Here is a 26,117-nt window from a genome sequence, read left to right as displayed (position 1 = left end):
CTGGTCCACTGGTAAACGTGTAAAAACAAATGGCAGTGCAACACCAGAGACCAGGGACCCCACCATACAAAACGGAAAACACTACTTTTGAGGTGGCCGGTCATAACTACCATTCATTCAGCACCGTTATAAGTTCGAACAATTGCTGAACAAGTGGTCATTAAGCGAAGACCACCTGCATTCTGCAGTCAAGCTGTACTCTGAGGAGGCTTTCTTGAATAATCCATTCTTCCATAAGAGGAAGACACTTATGAGCATAGGTGTCAGGACTGAAGTCTAGACTGGTGGCTGAGTCACATCGAGGGTAAAGCTTATCACTACCAAGGACAACCTTCTCAACAAAGGAAGTTTATTTACAAAAATAGGATCAGAGCAGATCAAATGACACTTTCTGACCCCAATGAAAGCTTCCTGGATCTGACTGCTTGCTTCATCCAAACAAATCGAATCCTGAACTGAGCAGCGCAGCGAGTGACTTGAAGTGCCAGGTAGCAGCCGGCGGAGCCTGGTGGAGGCTGGTAGAGCTCAGCAGAGACTGGCAGGAGCTCGATGGAGGCTGGCAGAGCCGGGCTGCACAGCAGAGTGGTGCAGCAAGCAGCGCAGCAAACGGCCTGAGGCGAGCAACACAGCAAGTGGCACGAAGGGAAGCCTGGTCTGCAGTGGCCTGGAAAGTGGCTGAAGTGGGGCCAGGACAATTTGAACAGCTGAAAATCTGCTGGATTGGCACCAGAACCATAGTGGTGCCTTAAGCAGGACTGGGGGCAACAGCCAAAGAACTGGCGGTGACAGCCCCAGGGCTGAAAATCGGCTGGAACCTAAGGCAACCTAAAGAGCGGCCTAGGTGGTCAATCCAACCAGCCCCTATAGCCTGTTTACAGAAGGCAGAGGTGTGTGGGGGTCCCTCAGTGTGTGAGAGTTGGGATACCCCTCCCTAGTGTGAGAGACAGGGAGGGCAGTCCATGGGTGAATGCATGGAGTGTGAATGAGGGTGTGAGTGCTGTAAAGACACTCACACACACACCCAGTGAGAGTCAGGGAGGGAGGGGGAGTGGATTGGGTGCCCCCTGCTGGCTAGTGAGAGAGGCCAGTGAAGGGGGCACAGTGGGTGAAGGGGTGAGGGTTGGGGTTCCAACAGCACTGAGAGCAGGAGCTGAACTGCCAGGGAGCCCACCACCATCTCTTGATTGATTGGGTTTATTTGTTGGTGTATGGTTGGATAGAGGTGTCAGGTTCAGCCCAAAGAACTCCACAAGACAGTGCAAATATAGTTCTGTTGCGTTTATTAGCTTCCACCTCAAGACAGAAATCTCTCCAGACTGAGCCTAAGTTCCCAAGCCAGCCAGCCACAACACCATGAATTCCTTAGGGTGGTGCCAGTCTCATCTTCTTAAACTTCCCACACTCTTGTTGAGGGCTAAGGAAACACTTATCTCCCTGAGCGTGGCCTTCATAACACCATTCCATCACAGGAGGGCCCCTAACTAGGAAAACCAGAGGTCTGAGATTGGGGGGAAATGGAAGCTCTGGAGAAGTTAGGGGGGTTACGCTATTCAGGTGGTGACGGGCAGGGGATGTTATGATGGGAGTCAGAGGGTGGGCTGCTCTCGGGGAAGGCCCCCCTGGTGTTTGTTACCAGTGGCGTGTCCCACCCAGGCCCCGGACAGCAGATCCATGGAGGCCCTGGCTTTTGGCTGCTGCTTTTTAATGCCAGGTCAGTTAACAACAAGGCCCCCCTTATATGTGACTTGATCACTGAGGAGCGGGCAGATCTGGTGTGCATTACTAAGACCTGGCTGGGCCCTGAAGAGGGAGTTCCCCTTTTGGAAATGTGCCCAGCCGGGTTTATGGTTTGGCACCAGCTGAGACCCCAGGGAAGGGAGGAGGGGTAGCAGTTGTCATCCAGGAATTTCTGTTGGCCTTCAGGGGCACTGCTCCACAAGTGGCCACTTGTGAGACCCTGTTCCTGAAGTTGGGCTCTTGAGAACAGTTGGGATTGTTGCTACTGTACCAGCTTCCCTGCTGCGTAGCAACCTCCCTGCCTAAGCTGCTCGAGTTGCTGCCTTCTCAGGGTTGGCAGTGGAGTTCCCCAGATTTATGGCTCTGGAGGACTTCAATCTTCCATCCCTGGAACGTGCCTCGGAGGCGGCCCGGGAGTTGGGCGGCCCAACATGGTGGCTGTGGGCCTGTCACAGATTATTCATGACCCGACTTGGGACAGTGGCCTCACACTGGACTTGGTTTTCTTGTTGGAGCAGTGGCAATGTTATCTGAAGGGGGAATTAAATCTGTCCCCCTTGTGGATCATGCCTTGGTGGCCTTGAGATTCTCCTATACTACCCCCTCCCCAGGAAGGCAGGACCCATTCGATTGGCCCACCCCATGGACTGATGGACCCAATGGGGTTCCAAAGGGAGCTGGGGGCTATACCTGAGGATCTGCTGCATGGTCCAGTGGAGGCTGTGGCCACCACTGGAATAGAAAGGCAGCCAATGCCTTGGATGAGACCTCACCCATGCAACCTCTCTTGACCCATCAAGCCTGATATTCCCTGTAGTTTACAGAGGAGTTGAGGGTCCTGAAAAGGATTAAGAGACATCTAGAGCACCGCTGGAGGAAAACAAGGATGAAATCTGACCAAATACTAGAGCCACTATTAAGGCCTCCCTTGTGGTGGTAGGAGCAGCAAAGTGTCAACATTTCCCACTCTTACTGCATCCGCAGAATGCCACCCAGCAGCCTTGTTTAAGATCACCCAATCCCTTTTGGGAAAGGGGGGCTCAGTGACCCATCTGCAGGGCTGTGCAGAGGAGTTGTCTGGGCATCTGGAGGATAAAATCACTCAGTTACGTTCCCGGTTGTATACCAAGCATGGGGCATGGCCAGTAGAGATGCTGGGATATGTACTTACCCTGTTTTCTGGGAACAGTTTGATCCTGTTGGACCTGAGGAAGTGGACAGGGTCCTCCAGACTGTAAATGCCACCACTTGTCAACTAGACCCATGCCCCTCTTGGCTGGTTAAGGCAGCTTCGGAGGTGACATGCAGGTGGGTCCAGGGAATGGCGAACTCATCCTTAAGGTAGGGAGTGTTTCCAACAGCCTTTAAAGAGGCACTGGTGTACCCCCTTCTCAAGAAACCATCCCTGGATCCCACCATACTGGACAATTTTCGGCCAGTCTCCCACCCACCCTTTTTTAGGGAAAGTGGTTGAGAAAGTGGTAGTGTTGCAGCTCCAGAGGATCCTGGATGAAACAGATTATCTGGGCCCTTTTCAGTTGGGTTTCAGGCCCGGATATGGGACAGAAACAGCACTGGTCACACTTTTGGATGATCTCTAGCAGCAGCGGGATGGGGGTAGTGCATTCATCCTTGCTCTTCTTGACCTCTCAGCGGCTTTTGATACCATCGACCATGGTATCCTTTTGGGTTGGCTCAGGGAGTTGGGGATGGGTGGCAGAGTTTTGTGCTGGTTCACCTCCTTGTCCAGGGCCAGTCCCAACTGGTGTTGATAGGGGGTGAGAGATCCAGCCCATGGCCCCTCCTTTGTGAGGTGCTGCAGGGTTCGGTACTTCCCCTGCTCCTTTTTAACATCTACATGACACCACTGCATGAGAATATTTGCCACCATGGGATGAGGTATCATCAATATGCAGATGATATTCAATTATAGATCTCCATCCCAGGTGATTTGAGCAATGCTGTGACTACCCTTTCGCAGTGCCTGGAGGCTGTGGGGGCCTGGATGGGGAACAACAGGTTTCAGCTGAACCCTGGTAAGATGGAGAGGCTGTGGGTTAGGGATTCCTCTGTATCCAGAAGTTTACCATCTTTGGTTCTGGATGGGGTTGCCCTACCCCAGACAGGCCCAGTACATAATCTGGGGGTCCTCCTGGACTCATGACTCCTGCTTGAGGAGCAGGTGGCAGTCGTAGCCAGGAGGGCCTTTGCTCAACCACATGTTTAATACCAGTTACACCCTTTCCTGGATCGAAAGGCCCTCCATCAAGTCACTCATGCTCTAGTCATCTTCCATATAGACTATTGCAATGTGTTCTATATGGGGCTACCCTTGAAGAGTATTCAGAAGCTACAGCTGGTTCAAAATGCAGCCACATAGGTAATTTTGGGTACCCCAAAGATGGCACATTACTTCTGGGTCCAATTCAAGGTGTTGGTTATCACCTTTAAAGCCCTACATGGCATGGGACTGGGTTACCTGAGGGAACATCTCACCCCCATTATATCAACCTATCCTACCCGATCAAGCAGAGAGGGTATGCTGCAGACCCCATTGACGAAAGAATGTCAACTGGTGGGGCTTAGGAGAAGAGCTGTAGCCCCCACCCTATGGAATACCCTCCCCCCAGAGGCGAGGCAGACCCCTACTCTCTCAACCTTCCAGAAAGCAGTTAAGACCTGGCTCTGCCAATTTATATGGGGCAAGAAAAGGGGCAACCAACCGTGCAGGTGGCTAGCACCTTGAAGATGCTCCTGTATGGTAATATCCTTTCAACCAACAGCACCTTGGAAGATATTATTATTTATGTATGAATATGTTTTTATTGTATTTTTATTGTATTTTAATTAATATTTATTTTTTGTTTTTATTGTAAACTGCCCAGAGTTACTTCTTAGTGAGATGGGCAGTGACCAAATTTGAAATATCTATCTATCTATCTATCTATCTATCTATCTATCTATCTATCTATCTATCTATCTATCTATCTATCAACCACCTGGTCCAATGCCTCCATCCCTTCCATTGTCATGACAGAATAACCTTCCTCCTCTCTCTCTCGATTACAGGAAAGGGCACTTTCTCTCAATTCATATTTTTAGACAATCAAAATTAAATCATTTTGACCTTTAAGTAATCTGAATGACAAACCCAAATTGTGATACTATGTAATATAAGCACAGCAAGGGGTTGGGAATTGTTACTGCAAATTACGGTTCTGCCCTTTGAGAGGAGAGAAGATCAAGCACTTGCAAATGTCACTGGTGTATAGATGTGACAGGCAATTACCTTAATCTTTACAGATTGACTTTGGTATCTTTCTGTGCAAGTATTTCATGCAAATCAGTGTCACTGTTTGTACTGGAAAAAGCACTGGAGCTTCATAATTGATGGATGGTAAAGTATTTCTATACTATCTGTCATTCATGATAGTAAATACAGTCTACAAGTAGTAATTTTGTTAATAAAAATAATTTGGATACAATTACACGTTAGATGAGAAACAGAGGATTCCTGATTTCAAATGTTCAGGCTTGAGCACTCCTACATTTGGGACACGCAGGATGAGTTAAAAATGTTTCTTCACACCGTGCATAATTAAACTGTGGAATTTGCTATCATAGGGCATGGTGATAGCCACCAACTTTGTGTAAACAGGAATTATCCAAATTTGTGGAAGGTAAGACTGTAAATGGTTACTGGTTACACTGGCTATACATCACCTCTAGTGGGTTTCTTAATATCAGTGGCTGGGGAAAACAATCAAAAAGATACATTTATCGCCAAGTACATAAAATGGGATTCATTTCCATACAACACAAAACTGTATTAAATGTGCATATGTGATTATATCTGTGAATATACATCTGTCTGGGCCCTTCACACACACTCCTGCTGCTGCTTCAAAATCTACCCTGGACCTGCTCATATCAGTAGCATCAGTTTGCCTTAAAGGCCGGGTCAGCATTTTTATGGCCACTTTATACCAGTTTATCCAAAAATGAAGCAAAGCTGGCCTTTCTTTCTTTGTTTATTTCCAATGCGTGCTGAAAGTATGTCTTTCTACTTTTCTATTTTACTTATTCAGCCACATCTTTCAACTTCTGGGTGCAACCAAGCCCTTGTATTACCTAACTAATCTAGTGATGAAATATAACCAATCTTTTCCTCAAATCTGATCATAACCTTTCTAATTAGTTTCTAGTCAATTTTATAGTCCCTCTAGGTCAGTGTTTCTTAAACTTTTTTTTCTCTCAGGACCCCTTCCCACTTAAAAATTATGGAGGATCCCAAAAGAGCTTTTGTTTGTATGGATTATATTTATTGATATTTACCATATTAAAAATTAAAATTGATGTATTCACTGCTGCTACCGCTTCTCAATATTGCTTGGTGGGATTTCAATATTATATTATTTTTCAACATAGGCTGGCAAATAATTTTGATTTCATGGGCCACTGAAAAGGGCTAGGGGGACCCCCAGGGTCTTAGGACCACACTTTAAGAAGCACTGCTCTAGAATCACTGGCCAGTTTGATTTTTCCTGCTTATTAAGCAGCCTTGCCCCATTTCTCAACCCCTCCACACAAAAGCACACAGAGGGTTCCAAGGGAGGTATGGCAAAATGTAGACATCTCTGCAAAAGTGGAGCTGACAACCACGGCAAAGTCCAAGGAACCAGTGACTAGACCAGTTCCTTGAAACCTCTCCAGATAAGGAGAGAACTGGAGATCGTCCACATGTGCTCTGGAGAGCTGCTCCCCCCAAGGAGACCACAGGACAGAAGTTTTCCACAGGTTTGAGCACCGGGAGATGAAGGGATTAGCCATCTTGCTCACAACCATGGTGGAGACTTTTAAAGGACACTAAGTTCGCAAACCGCACTTTCTAATCACTTTTGGAAATTGCTCATTAACGACTTCTAAGCTATTAGAGACCTTCAGAATGACAAGTTTAAAAACACTGGGTAAGTCTGCCTTTAATTCTGAATGAAAGAAAACTTTAATTATGAGTTTAAGAATTTAAAGCATCTGAAATAAACAGCAAAAAGCAAAATAAGATTTTGATCTTAGAAAGTTATAAACAGACTAAGGCTCCAGATAAAATTGGAATATTGAAACTTTTGCAATAAGATTTTGGAATTAATTATAATGTACAGATAGCTTCTCATGAGATCCTGTTTTGGTTTTCACAAGACATAACATAGATAAATAATTTCATGATTTCAAAAACTAGACACTAGAGGTGACTAAATTTTAGGTAGAGGAAAGCCTGCAAGATGGTTACGACAATAAAAATACTGAAGGAGACTTTTGAAAAATGGAATCAGAAAATAGTAGCCACAATATCAACAATGTCAGAAATCATGTCTGCTTCTAAAAAATGTTAAGAATGTTAAGAACAAATTTTATCTGCCAAGATAGAGATGGTAGTGAAAGTGGATTTACAACTGACAGGCCAAGATAATGATTTAGAAAAGAATGTTTCACTAGATCTACAAAAGAACTGGCTGAGGTTTTAAAATTTAAAAAGGAAATACAGATGATAAACCAAGAGACTGACCTGGATCATTTTTTCCTATTGGATTTACAAAAGAGGCTTGTTAACACCTTGAAGAACTCTGTGTGATGGGACAAAGAAAAAATTAAGAGAAATCAAATCCTTTTACAAAATTTGAATGAACTAAAGATTAAGACTGTTAGAAGTAAAAGCAAGGATTATGAAGTTGGTTTATTTGATCAAGGTTCAAACAACATATGTTGTTACTTCTGGCCACCCTTTTTGGACTTTCTGCTGACACAAGGAATGAAAAGATTTTATTTTAATTTTAATTTTATTTATTCAATTTATATAGCTGCCCATCTCAGACCAGTGACTCTGGGCGGCTAACAACGATAAAAACAGCCAACATTTAAAACAGTACAAAAAAATTAAATATAAATATAAATGTAGTCAAGAGATCTTAAAAAACCGTTGATATCAGCACAACCATGAAACAGGGCCCCTCACACACTCAGAGCCCCAGGCCTGGGCATAAAGCTAGGTCTTCAAAGCCTTCTAAAAAGCCAAAAGGGTCGGGGCCATCTTAATCTCAGGAGGGAGGATGTTCCAGAGGGCAGGCACCACAGCAGAAAAGGCACGTCTCCTGGTCCCTGCCAGCTGACATTCCTTGGCTGACAGGAGCATGCCCAACCTGCCAGACCAGATTGGACAGGGAGAAACAACTGGGAAAAGATGGTCCCTAAGGTAACCTGGTCCCAAGCCATGAAGCGCTTTATAGGTGACAACCAGCACCTTGAATTGCACCCGGAAACACACCGGCAACCAATGCAGCTCCCAGAGCAGTGGTGTTACATGTGCCAAGTAACTGACACTATTTACAACCCAGGCAGCTGCATTCTGTACCAGCTGAAGCTTCCAAATGCTCTTCAAGGGCAGCCCCATGTACAGCATGTTGCAATATTCCAAACAAGAGGCCACGAGGACATGAGTGACAGTGAGTAGAGCCTCCTGGTCCAGGAATGGGCGCAACTGATGCACAACCCAAAGGTGTGCAAAGGCCTTCTTAGCCATGGCTGCCACCTGCGCTTCCAGCAGGAGCCATGAGTCCAGATTGCACACCGGGTCCATCTGGGGCACAGCCACCCCATCCAGAACCAAAGATGGAAGAACCTTGGTAATGGGAGGCCCAAACACCCAAAGCCACTCAGTCTTGCTTGGGTTGAGCCGAAGCCCATTGCACCCCATCCAGGTCCCTAGAGCCTCCAGGTACTGAGACAGGACATCCATGGCATCACTCAGACAGCCTGGGGAGGAGATATAAAGCTGGGTATCATCAGCATACTGATGATACCTCACCCCGAACTGTCGGATCGCCTCACCCAGCGGCCTCATGTAGTTGTTAAATAAGAGGGGCAAGAGAACTGAGCCCTGTGGCACCACACACTGTAGGGGCTGTGGACTAGGCCTCTCCCCTCCTACCAACACCAACTGGAACCAGCCCTGGAGGAAGGAGGAGAACCAGCAAACACAGTGCCGCCCACCCCCAACTCCCGAAGCTGGTCCAGAAGGATACCATGGCTGCCGAGAGGTCAAGAAGAGCAAGGATGGAAGCACTGCCCCCATCCTACTCCCTCCAGAAAAGATTATGCTTTATGGATTTGTTTATAGATAAGAGATGGGATACGGGATGAAGAGTTAAATGTCTGTAACTTTAGAGAGGGTGAAGAGTTACTAAATTTGTCTATACTTGTTGTGATGAAAGTTGAAAGTCACTTCTTTATATATTTATTTTCTTTCCCCCTATTTTAGTCTTACTTTTCTCTTCTCTTTTTCTTTCTTTTTCTTTCTTTTTCTTTCTTTTTCCTTGCACTTTTTACTCCTTTTCTCTATTTTCTTTCTTTAAGATTAGTTTGTATTAGATTTTACTATTATAATCCAAATTCTTTTTTAAAAAATCCCCTCTTACCCCTGTGGGTGGTCTGTGTCTTCCTCAATCTCACGTCTACCAGAGGCCTGGGAGTTTGAGGGTTCTGCGCAGTATCTTAGCTGTTCCTAGCACTGCACTTTTCTGGACAGAGAGCTCTGATGTTGTTCCTGGGATCTGTTGGAGCCATTCTCCCAGCTTAGGAGTCACAGCCCTGTGTGCTCCTAAGCAGTAGCCCACTTATCGTCAGATTGTCCTGGTTCCCCAACATCTGGTGCGGACCTTATTAATCCAGGCGACGTCCGAGCTGGCATGACTCTCTTAGTTCATGTCATTCTCATATCCAAGGTAGGCAGGTGAAGCATTAGGGGATCTTTGCCCAAGGACCCCTACTAGTAAGGTAGGTACCAGGATTCAAACCCTGGTCTCTCATGGTGGTACTCTAACCACTATGCTATCCAGCCACTCATTTATAACATAACATAACATAACATAACATAACATAACATAACATAACATAACATAACATAACATAACATAACATAACATAACATAACATAGCAAACACAAACACAAACACAGAGGCTCTAAATTGTATCTTTCAAGCACAATCAGTGCTACTGTGAAAAGTAACTGATTGCAAAATTACTGCCACAACATCTTTCTGCAAGACAGCTAGCAGAAGTGCTTAGAAGGAAAGCTATCTTCATGTTTGTTTTGTTTTGTTTTGTTTTGTTTTGTTTTGTTTTGTTTTGTTTTGGTTTGGTTTGGTTTGGTTTGGTTTGGTTTGGTTTGGTTTGGTTTGGTTTGGTTTGGTTTGGAGGCAAATATGTAAAAGAGGAATATAGCAATTCATTTTTCTTTCAAGTGGAGGCAGTGGGGTGTTTGTTATTCTAGAAGACGTTACAGAGCAGAATATGTCCCATGTTTTGAACTCTCCTGTCTGATCAGCCAGACAGAAAACTGATCCTGGTGTTCCCTGTCTGTTTTTAACATTTGAAGCTGCAAGAGTGAAGATGATGCAAAGTTGCCTTTGAATGGGAAATGAAGTAAAAACGATGCTATGTGAATATGCTCCCAGCATTGCAACTTTCATTAAAAGGTCTGGTTTAAATTTCACAAAGATAAAGCTGGCCATTCAAATCAAATGACACCAAATCATTTAATTTCCTGACAGGTTTTTTGTTTTTATTTTTCATGAACCATTTCCTACCAGGTATAAAACATTAAAAATGGATTTTTAAAGAAGAGAGATTGCTATTTAAAAAACCATATGTTTTGTAGCTATGTAGGAAATTACATTTTTCCAAAAATCATACTAAAATGGCATTTCAACATATGGATATATTATTAATTCAAAGGCAAATTATGGGAGAATCACATAATCATCTCCAATTAATATCCCAATTCTCACCCATCTCCTATTCCGAAATTTCATTGATTCTCCTTCAGTTAATTAATTCCATTCCTCAATCTTCATTACTTCTCTACATAAAATCCAAAATAAACTAAAGTGCTGCACAACTCAAGGGGAGAAGTCAAAACACCGGGGGGGGTACAGGGTGTTTGTGGAACAGAGGCGATAAAGGGGAAGTATCCTTAGAAAGGAAAGATGGGAGAGCAAGAATGAATGGGCGGGATTGGGGAAGGATACAGTAAGCATTTGACAGTATGAGGAAACAGAGTGAGCCCAGAATGGAAATGGATACTGGGGAACTGAAAAAATGGTGCTTTGTACTCTTGGGGTTGTATCTATAGGTAGCTAATATTACATATACATACATATACACACACATGCAGGTGAAGACAGAAGCAAAGCAGGCTAGGTAACTCATACTAGGACCTTTACTCTATGTATCACAGTGTAGTTTAGAGGAACACACAAAGATCATGAGGAGCCAAGCACATACGTATTGTACCTGTAAAAGTTGCTCTTACCCGAATTATTTAATCTCTTAGGAGATTATTTTTTTCACATTTTTCCTTCATGAATGGAAACACTATATTTAAGCTTTATCTGCTGTGACAAGGAAGGGGGATTTTCAAGCTGGACTGCAGTCCTCAGAGCCTGCCAATTTTATTTCTGTTGGAATTAATAGACTCTTGGGTCTCTAGGAAGTAGATCCAAAACTCTAGGAAATGGATTTGGGGCCAAGTCTAGTGGGAAGCTTCTATGACTGTCAGATCCTGCTTATTGCCTTCCCATGATGGGCATGTGGTGGGTCACTGTTGGAATAGAGAGATGGATTAAGTAGAGTTGAAGCCAATTCAGTGCAGCTTTTCTTATGTTCTCAGCAGCCCTGGATTGACCATTCAGAAAAATAAACACCTGCCTAGGGCACCAAGGAAAGGGGGACACCACAGAGTTTTTTCCTCTAGCTATCATGGTCTTAATTCTTTCAGTCTTTCACACTCAGCCTTAGTTCTCAGCATTTAAGGAGTCTTAATGTCTTCTCAGTTAAGCAATGGAAGGGCCGAGGGGCACCATTGTCAGGATGTGCTTAGGATATCAGTTGGCCATAAACCAGCCCTGGTTCTCAGTGATCAATTTTTGCAATTAAGGGTCATATCTATCCATCTATCTGTCTGTCTATCACAAGCCTCTGGTAGAGGACCTGAAACTGAGGAAGACACATACCACCCATTGGGGTGAGAAGGGATACACACACACACACACACACACACACACACACAATGAGGGCCAGTCTGGTGTAGTGGTTAAGGCATCGGGCTAGAAACTGAGAGACCATGAATTCTAGTCCCGCCTAGGCACAAAGCCAGCTGGGTGACCTTGGGCCAGTCACTCTCTCTCCATCCTAGGAAGCAGGTAATGGCAACCACTTCTGAAATCTTGCCAGTAAAACTGCAGGGATTGTCCAGGCAATCACCAGGAGTCAACACTGACTTGAAAGCGCGCGCGCACACACACACACACACAAAAGATATATGAAAATCAGCCCTTTATACACATCAGCCACAAGATGGCATCATAGACCCAGAAGAATTGTCTAAAAGCCACCTCCTATGACTTACATTAACCATAGACATAAAATCTGGAAATGTTCAAAACATAGTTGAAGGGTTTGTAATTAAAGGTCAATGCCATTATAGTCTGGGGAAGCAGTGACCAGGGAATTTAAATCCTTTCTCTCCAAGCATCAAACAACTGCTATCAAAAAACCTGTGTGTTTTACAGGAACAAAAACCCAAATAGCAGCTAGAATGTGTATTTTCAAAAATGGAAGTGTTTGTTTGTTAGGTGTAACCCAAAACCTGTGATTCTCCCTCTTCTTCCATTCCATTTTAGAACTTTGACTATGTAGGCTTCATGCCGTTGAAGCCAGATTTTTTTTCTCCTCATCTTTCTGTTTTTTGTAAAATGTTGTCATATGAAGACAGAAGATTCCTACAGTTTGATGCATCTTTTAGGAGAATACCAAATCCTGAATTTTGTGTATTTGATTCAGATAAATCCCAGACTACAAAAAGGAAACATTTCTCCCAAGATCTCTTATGAGGATAGGGGAAAGGAGTGAGCGGGATTTATTTTGTGACTGACCATTGTAGCTCATAATCTCAAAAAACAGTTTACTAGAGTACTTCAATCCCAATGCTTTGGGGGAGGGATATTGAATTAATTTATTATAGGACTGTAATTTGTGTTTTGCTAATCCAAACTCCCAGGAATAGAAACATTAAAAGAGGTTTGATGAAGTCAGTGAGGCCTAGGAATATTAGATGCTTGCTTCTAAAATGCTTCTTGTTTCCTTCATGTCTGTGTTCACTTCATCCTATTTCAGTTTTTGTGATTTTGGTGTCAATAGAGTACACACACACCCATCATTTAATCTGTTTTTCATTCATTATAATTGTGAATGAAATTCTCCCCTTTTTGGGGAGAATTTTTTTAAAATTCAAAGTTGTGTCTATGACTTGCAGCACTTTCACAGAAACTTATCCTCACACACACACACACATATAGAAGGTAAAGAGAAAATTACATTACTTTTGCCTTCCCAAAATTTGAAGACTCACCTTCCATAAACTGAACTGAACTGAACTGAACATTGCAGCTTTCCTGTGCTTCTACAGGTTTCAGATTTAGGGCTACCCCAATGCTACACATAGTTTTGATAACAATGGACAAGAAATAAAATCCAGTAAGAAAAAGCATGCTTGCTTGCTTCCTCTCTCTCTCTCTCTCTCTCTCTCTGAAAAGACTGCTCTTACACAAAGCCACCTATTCATATGCAACGTACCAGAAAGATCAACTTCATGTGCAAGTTTTATCCAGTTAGTTGAAATGTTCATTCATCAGTTTTACAGAGCTTGATCATGGAGTGAAAATAGCCAACGGTCTAAATTGTTTCCACAGGGCTGAAGTTCATCTGGAAGGGGAACAGAAAAGCTTACCAATAAATATGGCTAGCAGTATTTTTCTTTTAGAAAGGAAACATGCAATCCAAATTGTAATTGCAATCAAATGGCACTTGCAATCACTCTCAGTGCCAATGCCAGATTTGATTTAAAGAGGTCATATTGTACCAGGGTGACTGATAAAGCTATTCACACAGTACAAATATTCTTCACTTGAATTGTTGCCCTGCAGCATATTTTTCCCTCTTGGCCGAAGTATAGTAGCTTATTTTTAGTCCTTCTCCTGATAAAGGTCCCATCCTGCATTGTTCTACTCCATGGAGTCACCTACCATGATAAATAGAAATATGGTATGATATACCATGAATCTTCCATCTTGCACGTAGCATGGTCTTGGGTCCTGGCATTCTGGGGAGAGCACTATGCACTTTGGATCTTTCTACCAGACTGTTACCGTTTTCCAGTATTTGTGGCTACTCTCATATTCTGAACTTCTGAAGGCTATCACCTTGTCCACTCTTAACTGGAAACTTTCTATCTTGGAGGCATTTTAAATTAAGGAATGCATCTGGAATTGTTGGTTTTAGGGGAGTTATACAATCAGTATGTGTGATTTAGATTTTTTTGGGGGGGGGAGGGGTTCTGCATTATTTCCTCTGTCTGATATGCCTCTGATATGCATATCAATCAACCATTGCAACCTTGTTTTCCACTCAATAATATCTAATACCTTAGCATTTCACAAGCATTCTATCCTTATAATCTCAAATGAATTAAGGACCATAAATCTGCCTTGCTTTGGTTTTCACAGAAGCACGTTGGCTCACAACTGATGCAAGAATTGTTAATTGATAAAACATCAGCTTATAAATGTAGCCATATATTTTCATAATGAGATGACATACTATGTACAATTATGGGCCAACACAATGCAAGAGATGGTAGCAGGAATCAAGATGCAAAAGAGAACAGCTACCCCACCTCCAGCTTCACCATGATTTAACAGTCCTCTGCTTGGTTCTCTATATGCCTCCTTTTAGTGTTTGTGGTCTGACTTAGAGTTCCTTATTCTGGACAGGTCTGATTCTCTGGCTTTCAGCATTCTCAAACTCCTCTCAGCATTCTTGGGTTGATCTCAGCTTCTGGACAGACCCTAGCTCGATAAGAACAATTTTTACATTTTGCACAATTTTCCCACAGCCCCTTCATCCTGGAATACAGGCTGTATTCATCATTGCACCATTCAAGATTACATACCAACATTCATAATACATATTATTATATGTATATATATGTGTGTGTGTGTGTATGTATATATATGTATATAATACATAACAACATTCACGATTACATTCAAGATCACATACCAAGATTTTCATGATCAGCAAGAAATCATATGTCAAAAACTTAGCAGACAAATGCACAAGTAGGTACAGCTAACTTCTTAACTAAGAGGAACAAATGTGAGGCAAGTATTGTGTGTCATGTTGACAGTACTATGAAGCATTTAATCAAGAAAAATACCAAAAAAGTATTCAAGATCGTGAACTTGTATTCTGGAACACAACTGGAAACATACAAAGCCTATTTTGCTTTCATATTTGTATCAGACCAAGAAAAGGACATGCTCTAGACAGCATAGCACTCAATGGGCAAAAGGTGCTCATTGCATAGAATGTGCCCTAAATGGCTTTTTTACTGACTGTTGTTGTTATCCAAAAACTTCTAAATGATTTTTAATCATTTGAGCATACTGGTCACTACAGCTTCAGATAAAACATGCCAGGATGCACGTCAGTATCAGATACAATCTGCTTCAACCACACCAGGTTTCGTCTCTGCTTTACGATAACTTCAACTTATTCAGCCAAATTGGAATCAGTGATACAAACTCTACAAGCTACTCAGCATGCTATTATGAAAGTGTGATCATGTACAGTAACTCCTAAGTCTCTTTTGCTGCCACAGAGAAAAACTAGAGAAATATTTCAACAGAACTGTTTCTGAAGCTCAGGAATTAGTAGACAAGTTGGGTATTGACTTATGAATTCCCAGACAGTGTAGCATGCTGAAATATCACTCAGCTGTGGAAGAATGCTTCACTCAATAAATCTATGGACCATAGCTAGACTCAGTAACCCCACTTTGCTGCAGAAAACAAGCAAACCATCAGTCTCTTCCCACTTTACCAGTAAAGATGGTAAAAAAAAAAAATGGACAAAAATTATTTAAAACCAGAAATGGGGAAAAATGTATGCAATATGCGAAATTGCAATATAGAAACTGAAACATTCAGCTGGTTTGAAACCCTTCAAATATTGGAAAATGGACTTCCAGATTTACTACATTACACTGAGCTGATTCCTTCAATTCAGTAGTGATTGCTCTGATAATACTATTAACATCTGTACAGTGGAAAGGTCATTTAGTATAAGGAGTAGGATATAAATGTGGTTGAGATAGCCAATGGCAAATGACTCAACTTTGCATGATCATCACCGAAAGATTAATTGAAACAACCACAAAATAATCCAAAAATATTGTACTGACAAATTTGGAAAAGCTTTCAGAAGCTTACAGTGTCTGTTTCATAAGTACAGTAACTCACAATTTCTGATCACGATGTTCTAATTTGGTGATAGAAATGTTGATATCTAAGAAGGGTTAACATTAGCTGTAGTCTACTGTCTCTTGATTTCTGTCAATATATATACTTTCTATATATTTTGCTCTGCTCCTCGGGAAAAAAACTGCAGATACCTATGGTTGGTGATGTTATACCTCCCATTTTGCAATCACGAAGAATGGAGAATTGGGCTTCTGTTTAGCAATGAGCATGCTTGCCCAGAGATGACTCTAGAATGTCTTGATACCTGGTAATGATAAGAAATGAATGATATTTGTAGATATTGTACTAACTAATCTGCAGCAAGTATAACATGGGACTGTGCTAGATACATTACCTGTCACTAGAACTTTATTCGCTGGCGCCATTAAGTAGCACTACCTGATTTCATTTCCAAAATTACCTTCCACTTTGTCAAGATTTTATTCAATTTTTTTCTTGTTCAGATTCCAACCTACCAAAGACTTGTAAGTTTTTCCTAACAATGGTAATTTGTTTAATTTTCATAGTTGGAAGGCAAAGGGCATGGAATCAGCCGTTATTTGCTTATAAATTCATCTTAGCAGCAGCCCTTGGGGCAGCTTAATATCATTCTGCACTTGAGGAAATCCACTCTGCAACTTATTCCCATATTTCATGTATCATGTATCATTTCAGTGCTATGCAGATGTGATATGAATATTGACCATTACCTCTTTCCTGACCTTTTTTTTTTTAAAATATCCTTTGATTACCACCTTGCACCTATTGTGTAACTTCGAGCAAATCTTCTTTTCCTTAATGCCCCCCAAATCTGTTGAACTCTGAGACTTCCCAGCTAGCAAAGCACAGGGAGTGTGGCCAGTCCATCTAGCAGTCACCATGTTGAGGAAGGCTAGTTTAAATTTACATTCTGCAATGCTCATTCCATCCATTAACATACTAGTAGCACTTTTGATACAAATAGGGATTTATTGTTTGTGCTATAACTACAACCATAATCAGGATCTATTACCAATTCCTGCCTCTTAATTACAAAGATAGCCACATTGGAAATCCCCAAACCCATATCTGATCTAAACCATTTAATACGTGTCATAATCATGATCATGCTTTTCTTCTCCTTTCCAGTTTTACATTTTCCTTGATAAATTTTATTCAATTAGACTTCTAGTTTGGCCCACATATATTATTATTCTTTCATAGTGCCAGAATCAATTAGACTACAGAGTTCTGGGGGAGAAAATAAACTAACTGAAATGAAGACTCCAAGAACTTAGCTCATTTATTCTCTACTTTCAAATAAACACTCTGTAAATCTGAATGAATATCACAGGTCTCCAATGTGAGTTAAATACACAAGAGTAGGGGCTATTGAAAACATGATAGTTTTCCATCTTGACAGTCAAGGAAGCTGATAGACTATAATTCTTCCTTTGAATATTCAGTGTTTGGTGCACAAAGATTTGCTTAAATAGGGAACGTTCCCACCAATCTGAAGTCCAGGAAAGGTGCTTCTCTGCACTAAACTGTATCTCTACAGTAAGCCTTTAACATACAATTGGAATGGAGTTCTGATTGTGCAAGAGGATAGTACAAGCAGCTTTAGTTAACATGTCTGCTAATGTTTCTCATACACACACACATAGACACACACACAGACACATTCAATACAGGCCCTCGGGCTGTCTTTGAGGGTATGGTTGAAAGGAGTAAGAACAACCAGTCTAGCCTGCTTATAATTTATCAGGCAGCAAATCTTGTGGACATGCCTGCCTTTTCTCTACACACACACACACACCAGTATATACACAATAATGGTGAGATCTGAAAGCACAAATTCTGCAATTCCAAGATTTTGACATGCAAACATGACTTAGATTTGATATATGGGGGAACTAGCAACTTTTAAACAGAGTTTTAGCCAAGCCATGGACTGAATGGATTTTTTTTTGTGCTTCAGTAGTAGAACATTCATCAGTCTTGCTATTAAAGAGTTATGTGTTTGCATAAATGTAAACAACCCTCATGTGCTTTAGGAAAGCCTTAAAGACATGACTATTGCTACAGACCTGGGACAGGATGATTTATGACCCTACATTGATATTGAAGTATTATACCCTTGGTATTTCAGATGTTTTCTTTCCCCAAAATGTTTCAAAATTGGTTTAATATTGGCTTTGTTATTGGTTTTTTGATTATCTTGCCTTCTTTCAATGTTTTCATTTAAATGAGCCCTTTGAACCTGCATGTACCCCCAGGCAGGTCGTAAAGGCTCATTTAAATAAAAACAGTGGATGATAGACCACTTGTCTGGTGTTCTGTTTTTTTAAATGATTGTTGCTTTTTTCTGGACTTTTGGTGATTGTTGTGTTTTTATACTATTTTTATTGAGTTGTAATAGATTGAGGGAGCCTATCAATTTCATAAATAAATAAATAAAGTATTGTGCATTGCCTAGAGGTGAGTGAGTCAGCTTATAAATAGTCAAACTAAAATTTAACAATAAATTATGCTTTTGCATAAAAGTGAAAAAAGGTGGTGTGTAAATGCATCAATCAAATGCACATTTTGATAAGGGTGTAATGGTTAATTTAAGAAGATTGTCACTCACGAAGGGATCCCTTGGTGGCCTTATTTGATTATTCAGTCATTAGTCTATAAATTGAATCAATAGTTAGGTAATTGACATAGCATAAATCAATGTTTGTTCTTTGGCATTAGACTGGTCTTTATCTCCTACACATAAAAGGCACAACTATCATGTTGCAGTCAGATGAGGAGCACGTGATAGGTCAAATTAAATGTTCCATTTATACTTTTCTATTTTAAAAATAATGCTTAAAACTACCTAATTTTACTCTAAAGAAAAAGCAGCTGCCAATTACATTCCAGACCATACTCTGCCTTCTTTCTATTTATCCCCAAAATTGACTGGGACAAGGAGATGATTTTCATGAAATTAGCACAGACTTCTAACTCAGGGCTTTTCAAACTAGATTCCAAGGAACCCTGGGGTTCCATGAGAATTTGATGGGATTCCATAAGACAGGGTTCCTCAACCTTGGCAACTTTAAGACCGGTGAACTTCAACTCCCAGAATTCCCCAGCCAACCTTGCTGGCTGGGGAATTCTGGGAGTTGAAGTCCACCGGTCTTAAAGTTGCCAAGGTTGAGGAACCCTGCCATAAGAGACCAAGGGAAAATAAATCAATAAAGGTTAACTCAAATACAGCCAATTTCTACCATCAAGCTTTATCTCTTGATTGGGGGGTTCTAAAGTTGGTTTTTTAACTAAAAATTTATATGGCCTGAAAAAAAAAAAAAGGAAAAGCTGCTATTCATACTTATGCCTGTTCCTAATTGAGATTCCCACAGCTGCTTTATCTTCAAACTAAGGGGCCACTTTAAACTAGATGTGTTTTTCTCCTAAAGACTGAACAACCAGCTGTTTCTCCCTTTAATGGGACATGTTTACATCGACTAGAGACGTACCCCGTCTCTAGTCGATGTAAACATGTCCCATTAAATTTTTTCATTAAAAAGCTATTGCTGTTATAGTTCAGTTCAGAAACATACTTGCTAGAATGGATACATAGGCATGCACACACATCAATAATACAATTCCTGCAGAATTCCATTAGAAGAATGATGGACTTGAAGAAAGAAAACGTTAAGTGCAGTTTGCAAATGTTAATTTTAGCTGAACGTAATACAGGCATGGCCTGTGAAAATTAGCAGATAAAAAGACTGCACAGGGCTAAGTTCTGAGTCCAAGAAATGGATTTGCTATAAAGAGGTCAATCAGCATAGCACATTGAGAGGGAGTAGAGAAAGATACAGAAAATCAGTTAGGTGTAGTGGTTAAGGCACCAGGTTAGAAACCAGGGGACTGTGAGTTCTAGTCCCTCCTGAGACACAAAGCCAGCTGGGTGACCTTGGGCCAGTCCCTCTCTCTCAGCCCTAGGAAGCAGGCAATGGCAAACCACTTCTGAAAAACCTTGCCAAGAAAATTGCAGACTTGTGCAGCAGTTGCCAGGAGTCAAAAACTGACCTGAAGGCAAGGGGGGGGGGGAGGAATTAGGCTGCACCATTTCAGATGCAAATGTCTGATCACTTCCTTGAACAATCAGTCCCTTATGTAAAACATCCTTGGAACTTTAAAGACAAAACAGCCAAGCAGGATCATCTTGAAGCTCCTGATCTTCTTCTTTGCATGGACTTTTTAAATAGCAAAAAAGCTTTGGAAAAAAAAAATGGTTTTTCCACATGCATTCTGAAGTAGCACAGTCCATTTTTACCACTTTGCTCTGTGGTATAAAAACCAAACCAAGGAAACTGAGCCTCAAGAAATGTAATTTCTGACATCCTGGTTCTATTTGCACACTACCCTATATTTTTTTAAATCAAAACTGACTTTATGCATCCTCAGAAACTCTAAACTCTAGAGGATGGAAAATAGTATTCCACAGTTAGGGATGAATCACATTTGGACAACTGCTTTCTAAAGGCAGCAGAACGGAAGTGTATCCTTCAGGTTAAATTCATTTTACACCATTCAATTCAATTGCCCCTCCTCCCAACACATCCTCTTTTTTTACTTTTTTTTTTTTTTTTAGAAGCAGAAACAGAAGAGAAACAAACAGCAGGAAACAACTTGCCTGGAATGCTTGGGCTGGCAGTTCACTGCTTTCTGTCATGTAATCTGCACTTTGATGACAGCAAACTTGAGAAATTGGGTGTGTTTTGGAAACCTGGCTTGAAGCAGTTGTCACTGACATGGCCAGAACCTGCCCCAAACAAACCACAAGAGTCAGCTACAATGCTAAATGACCTCACAAAAAGGAAAGTTAGATATTTTTTTTCCTTTACATGTTATTTTGTATACAATATTCTTCCTTTCTAATGCATCTGGAGCTGCCAGAGTTGAGCTGCAGAAATCAAGATGACCGTCAGAGAGCAGCAACGAGATATGGAAATCTCAAACTCTTTGATGCCACCTAGTGATGGTCCGAAGGTTTGCAATCCAGATCTGGTTGCCCTATCCCAGCCACTGTGGCCTCTATCTAGGAATACAAGAAGAGACTGCAAGAATAGGCAAGCCAGAGTCCATTGATGTAAAGGGGGGGGGGCAGTTTGACCAGTTTCCTTTGGTAGTTCCTCCTTCATTGGCCTTCCATACCTGTACATGGCATTGTTGCTGCTCATTTGTTTGCCTTTTCCCTGTCTACAACAACCCACAAACATTAAGGAACTGGAAGATGCTGCACCATTTCTTCACCCTTATCATTGCATTGATGTTGCCTGCATGCCTGAACAAAAAAAATTAAACAAGCAGCAAGAGTAAAAAGGAGGAGGACCAGAGATTCCAGAGAACAACAGGCTGAACAATGAATATCTCTGATGGCAGTCCTGCTCATTAATTTCAAGAAATTAGGTGCTGGATAACAATGAGTTCAAGTAAATACCAACACAGATCTTATACTCCGGATTTATATGCATAGACATACATATACGCATTAGATCTTGGATCTGTCAGTGTGGGTGTTGCATGTATGCCTAAACATTTGCTCACTTCTCCTTAGCAGTGAGACATTCCAGTGGCAGCAGTGTCTGTTTATGTCAATTTTAATGAGAGGATCCTGCAGAACCATGGTTTCTTTGCACTATTTGCTTTACTTAATCCGTCCAGAGGATAAGTAGAAGTAAAGAAACATCCTGGGAGAGGACAGAAGGTACCCCCTCAAGGTTGCATCACCAGTTTCAGTTAACTCCAACTGCAGTTCTCATCATCCTCAGTCAACCCATCTATTGGCTTTTCTTCTAACTGAAAAACATAGTCTAACAAGTCCTCCTCTAGTCTTTCCCCATATCTTGGGGCTGATCAAGCCAAACACAGTGAATATTATGTCCACGTCCTAGACAGTGGAGACTACAGAATGACCAGGCAAGTATATGAATTTCTGTGCATCCTGTTGCGTGGCACATATTTCAACATTACTTGAGAAATTGGGACACTGAGCAGGCTATGTCCAAATCCTGCATGTACCACTCATTTGTTTAGTTCTATGCAGAAACTGATTTCATCTGCCAAAGTAAAACCTTGTGTGGTTTATTGTAGAATGTTTGAACCCAGCTATTGTGCTTCACTTAGCAAACCATATTTAAAAGAAACTATGGCTTAGCATGACATATGAACCCAATCAAGGTCTAATAGCTGTGCATATTAACCAGATGTCCTTTTAATATACCTCATGAACTCCATAATCTGGAACTCAATTTAAAAATAGAGGGTCCAGTTCAGGGCTTATTTCCCTTGCTACAAGCATTAAAGTTAAGTTATCCAACAAATCAGTGTGACTGTTATTCTTGATATTTGTGGGAGTGAAAGTAATGCACAAATGACAATGCACTAATGCAGCCCCTCTGCGCTTTTTCATCCCCTTTGCAGCACAAAGCCTGAAAATGCTTTAATATGTAGCCATTATCAACTCTGCTGGATAGCAGATAGAATCAATGACACCCAACTCTACTGCTCAATTTTTAATCACTCCCCTCCAATCTCTGTTTTGAATTCCCTGCTTTGCAGTTTGTCCCACCTAATTGCCCACAGAGGCTACTAAATCCATAAAGCCGCTGGAGTTCACACAGAACCCCTTTTACTTACTAAAAAAAAAAACCCTGACTACATAATCCTGCAGTTCTTTGCATGACATACATTGATTAGGGATTAATACATTGCTTCTCCTCTTTAAAATAAGACAGATAAAGCTCAATGCCAGAGTTAGCAAGCTATCAGCTAGTTAGTGCCGCATATGGTAATGGATGTTCATATTTCTCTCTCTCCATCTCAACTATTCTGATACATATACATGCACACACAAACATGTATATTGCAAAAGGAAGGACTGGGTTCTTCATTCCTACGCACCAGATCATTGCTACAACTCCTGACTGGAAGGAGGGATTCCCTGCAAATGCCCCACAAGCAGCATCCTCTGCAAATTGGTCAACGCACTAATTTCATTGGGCTGATTTCATTTTGCAAGATTAAAATAATCCAATCAATCTGCAGAGAATAGACATTCCATATCTGGGCCTCAAATATTTGTGACCGCTAGAAGGCAGCAAAAAGGCACAGACAACTGTAACTCTTTGCTTCCATCTAGGGGCTATCACCGTTTTTGGAACCCAGGTATGGTCCGCCTAGCAGAGACAAGACATCAAGAGGAGATTAGAAAATAATGCAGAGAAGTTGGAGCAGCTGTTTCACGGGATGAGTTGCTGTGGGTTTATTGGGAATACTTCAGTGTCATAAGGTCTAATAATGATTGTCCTCTTAGAGAGCTTTATAAAAGAATTAGACAAATTCCTAGAGAACAAGATATTGGCTGTGTTTACATGATAGATAGAGCAACAAATTAGCCAACTACATTTTAATGTAAATTGTTGTACAGACTCAACTAATATACTTAATCGTTTGGTGTGTAAATCTAGAAAATTGAGTTAAATAAATGAACTCTCCATTAATTATCAGGTTTAAGACACCCATTTCGCCCCTTTCATAAAAGAGCTCTTGGCTTATCCACTGTAGGAACACAGACTTTGACACACCACACAAAGCCTGATGAAGAAGTTGTGCAGCCTTGCAATATATGAGCCCCTAAAGCTGTAGGTGATGAAAAAATATCCCCAGCGTATTACCCAGGTAAATAGGGGACATCTGAGTGTGCTGCTCTCTTGATTCCTGTATTTATATCACTAGCCTATTGTTGCTTACAAGTAACTGTTTTAGAACGGATTGTGGCTCATTCATTCTTCCTGTTCAATGGGAAGTAGTAAGTATTGTCCAAGGAGCAATATAGATCACCAATGCTACATTTGAGTGATTTTCACTGGGAACTCTAAGTGCCGATATTTATTTTGTCTGGCTCTGTAATAGAATAATAGCCTATCTTGGCATCTTAATTCCTAACACATGTATTGTTGCATCATCATTCATAGATAAGAGTTTGCTTCATCAGTTATCTGGAGCAGACTTGGGTTGTGAGGATGTTGTGGGGGTGGCAGGTAGGGAACAAGGAGGCAGACAGGCAAGCAAAGGTGAGGTCAAAGATAGTGAGAACAGATATCAGCCATTGCTGAGTGGTATGACACCCTTTTTGGATGTAACCCAGACGTTCTTGCAATTAGGAACTGATTAGCATATATGACATCATCAGAAGCCTTGGTCTCTTTTATCCAAGAGAAATAATGTAACATCTCCTCATGAATTCTAGTTTAGGTTCATCATGAAATCAGTTTTTGTAATTGTTTGTTCCATAATAGCCACCCTGAAGTTAGGAACAGAGTGTCCGGGAGGATGGATGGATACATGATAGATAGATAGATAGATAGATAGATAGATAGATAGATAGATAGATAGATAGATAGATAGATAGATACTTATCTGATAAAAATAATTGTGATGATTCCTCACTGGTTTTTGGCTGTTACTATTTCTGATGTTAGATTCATGTTCTGTAAAGTTCTATTGTGCAGCATAGAAATTAGCCAGAATACTTTGCTGTAGCCAGTATAGTGGGGCATTGCTTCCACATTGGAAGATGATCTGATGAATGAACCTTTGATGTTGTGAGTGATATGACTGAGTCCTGTCAGAGTAGATGGGGGACAGACTTGTCATCTGGGTCACATTCCAAATTGTGTTCCTGAACTGAATCCATACAACCTCCTGATGTGGCATTGAAGTTCTGTGGGAAATTAAAAGCCTGGCCATCCTTCTGCCGAGCTTTGCCCAGAACACTTCCACCCCAGCCAGAGAAGATGAGGGGCCGCTGGGTGGGAGAGCCAATCTAACCAAGAAGGCCTAGTTAACAGTGTAGGGTTGCATTGGGAACCCAAGTTTTTTTTCAAAAGTTGTGTTGACAGCATGGACAATTGGATTCAGACTCTCCTTTTCAAGGAATGACACAGCCAGTGAATTAACTTAAACTGCTAGGAGTCATCTTGTTTCACAGATTTCCTGCTGCAAGAAGATAGGAGACAGCAAACTCATCTAAACTTGATTGTATACCATCAGCAGTAAGGAGTGATACCCTTTTTTGCCATTCCTCACTGAATTAAAAAGAAAAAGGAAAAATGCATGCTCCTAATTACTGTTAAGATCTAAAGAGCCACAAGTTCCCTATTCTGTGCTGTTTATAATTTGACAGCTTCAAAGTGAACAGCATGTTAGAAAAGATTTGCTAAAAGCTTATGTTTCATTCTATCACCAGTTAAAAGAGATTTGTGCACATTTTAAAATTATTTTAGGATTCCTCAATAATTCCTTAATTATGCGAGCCAGTCTAGTGTAGTGATTAATGCACCATTCTAGAAACTGGGAGACTGTGAGTTGTAGTCCTGCCTTAGGCATGAAGCTAGCGGGTGACCTTAGACCAGCCACTCTCTCTCAGCCCTAAGTAGGAGGCAATGGCAAACCACTTCCAAAAAACCTTGCAAAGAAAACTGCAGGGACTTGTCCAGGCAGTTGCCAGGAGTCAACACTGACTCAAAGTCTCTCTCTCTCTCTCTCTCTCTCTCTCTCACACACACACACACAGACACACACACACACAGAGTCATTTACTCTTAGGATCAGAGAGCTAAGGGAAGTAACAATACTAATGATATGCATATCATGAAGTCATTTCATTCCCAGGCTGAGAAAGATATTTCAAGCAAGCATCCTCTCCTGGACTGGGAAAGCACAGCTGGGGGAGGAAGCTTACATTTCTGGTTTACATACATTTGATACAGATTGATGTATCTATCTCTTCCTCTTGACATTTGGTGCCTTAAATAGGTGCCAAAGAAATACATAAACAGGTCTGAGAAGGAAATTCAGCTTCCTGCAATGGCTGTGTCTTCTCACAGATTCACGTACAAAATATTTTGCTATGGGCAAGGGGAAATGGGTGTGTGCAGACT

General features: G+C 41.4%; 1 protein-coding gene across 8 annotated transcripts in view; it reads right to left on the bottom strand.

Annotated features, from left to right (window-relative positions):
* HMCN1 (hemicentin 1) overlaps positions 1-26,117 on the bottom strand; it is a 329,972-nt gene that overhangs the window by 257,487 nt on the left and 46,368 nt on the right. For 3 of the 8 annotated variants that reach the window (XR_015798470.1, XM_088153968.1, XM_088153963.1), the window contains exons 2-4: positions 20,807-20,935; positions 16,302-16,414; positions 13,424-13,552 (exon numbers count right to left, since the gene is read on the bottom strand). The exons of 2 other annotated variants lie outside the window; for them this stretch is intronic. Coding sequence is in view for 4 of the 6 variants with exons in the window: in XM_088153963.1 (XP_088010089.1) it covers positions 13,424-13,475 (52 nt within the window). In the remaining 2 variants the exon portion in view is untranslated. The remainder of the gene's footprint in view (positions 1-13,423; positions 13,553-16,301; positions 16,415-20,806; positions 20,936-26,117) is intronic. 3 more of the 8 variants (XM_088153965.1, XM_088153966.1, XM_088153964.1) reach the window with 2 other exon arrangements.

Source organism: Python bivittatus, unplaced genomic scaffold, assembly GCF_059951505.1.
Source record: "Python bivittatus isolate LINGU-HERP-01145 unplaced genomic scaffold, Pbiv_v1 ctg000700_np1212, whole genome shotgun sequence".
Classification (NCBI taxonomy): domain Eukaryota; kingdom Metazoa; phylum Chordata; class Lepidosauria; order Squamata; family Pythonidae; genus Python; species Python bivittatus.
Note: the sequence above shows the minus strand (reverse complement) of the source record. Positions and strands in the feature narration are given on the sequence as shown.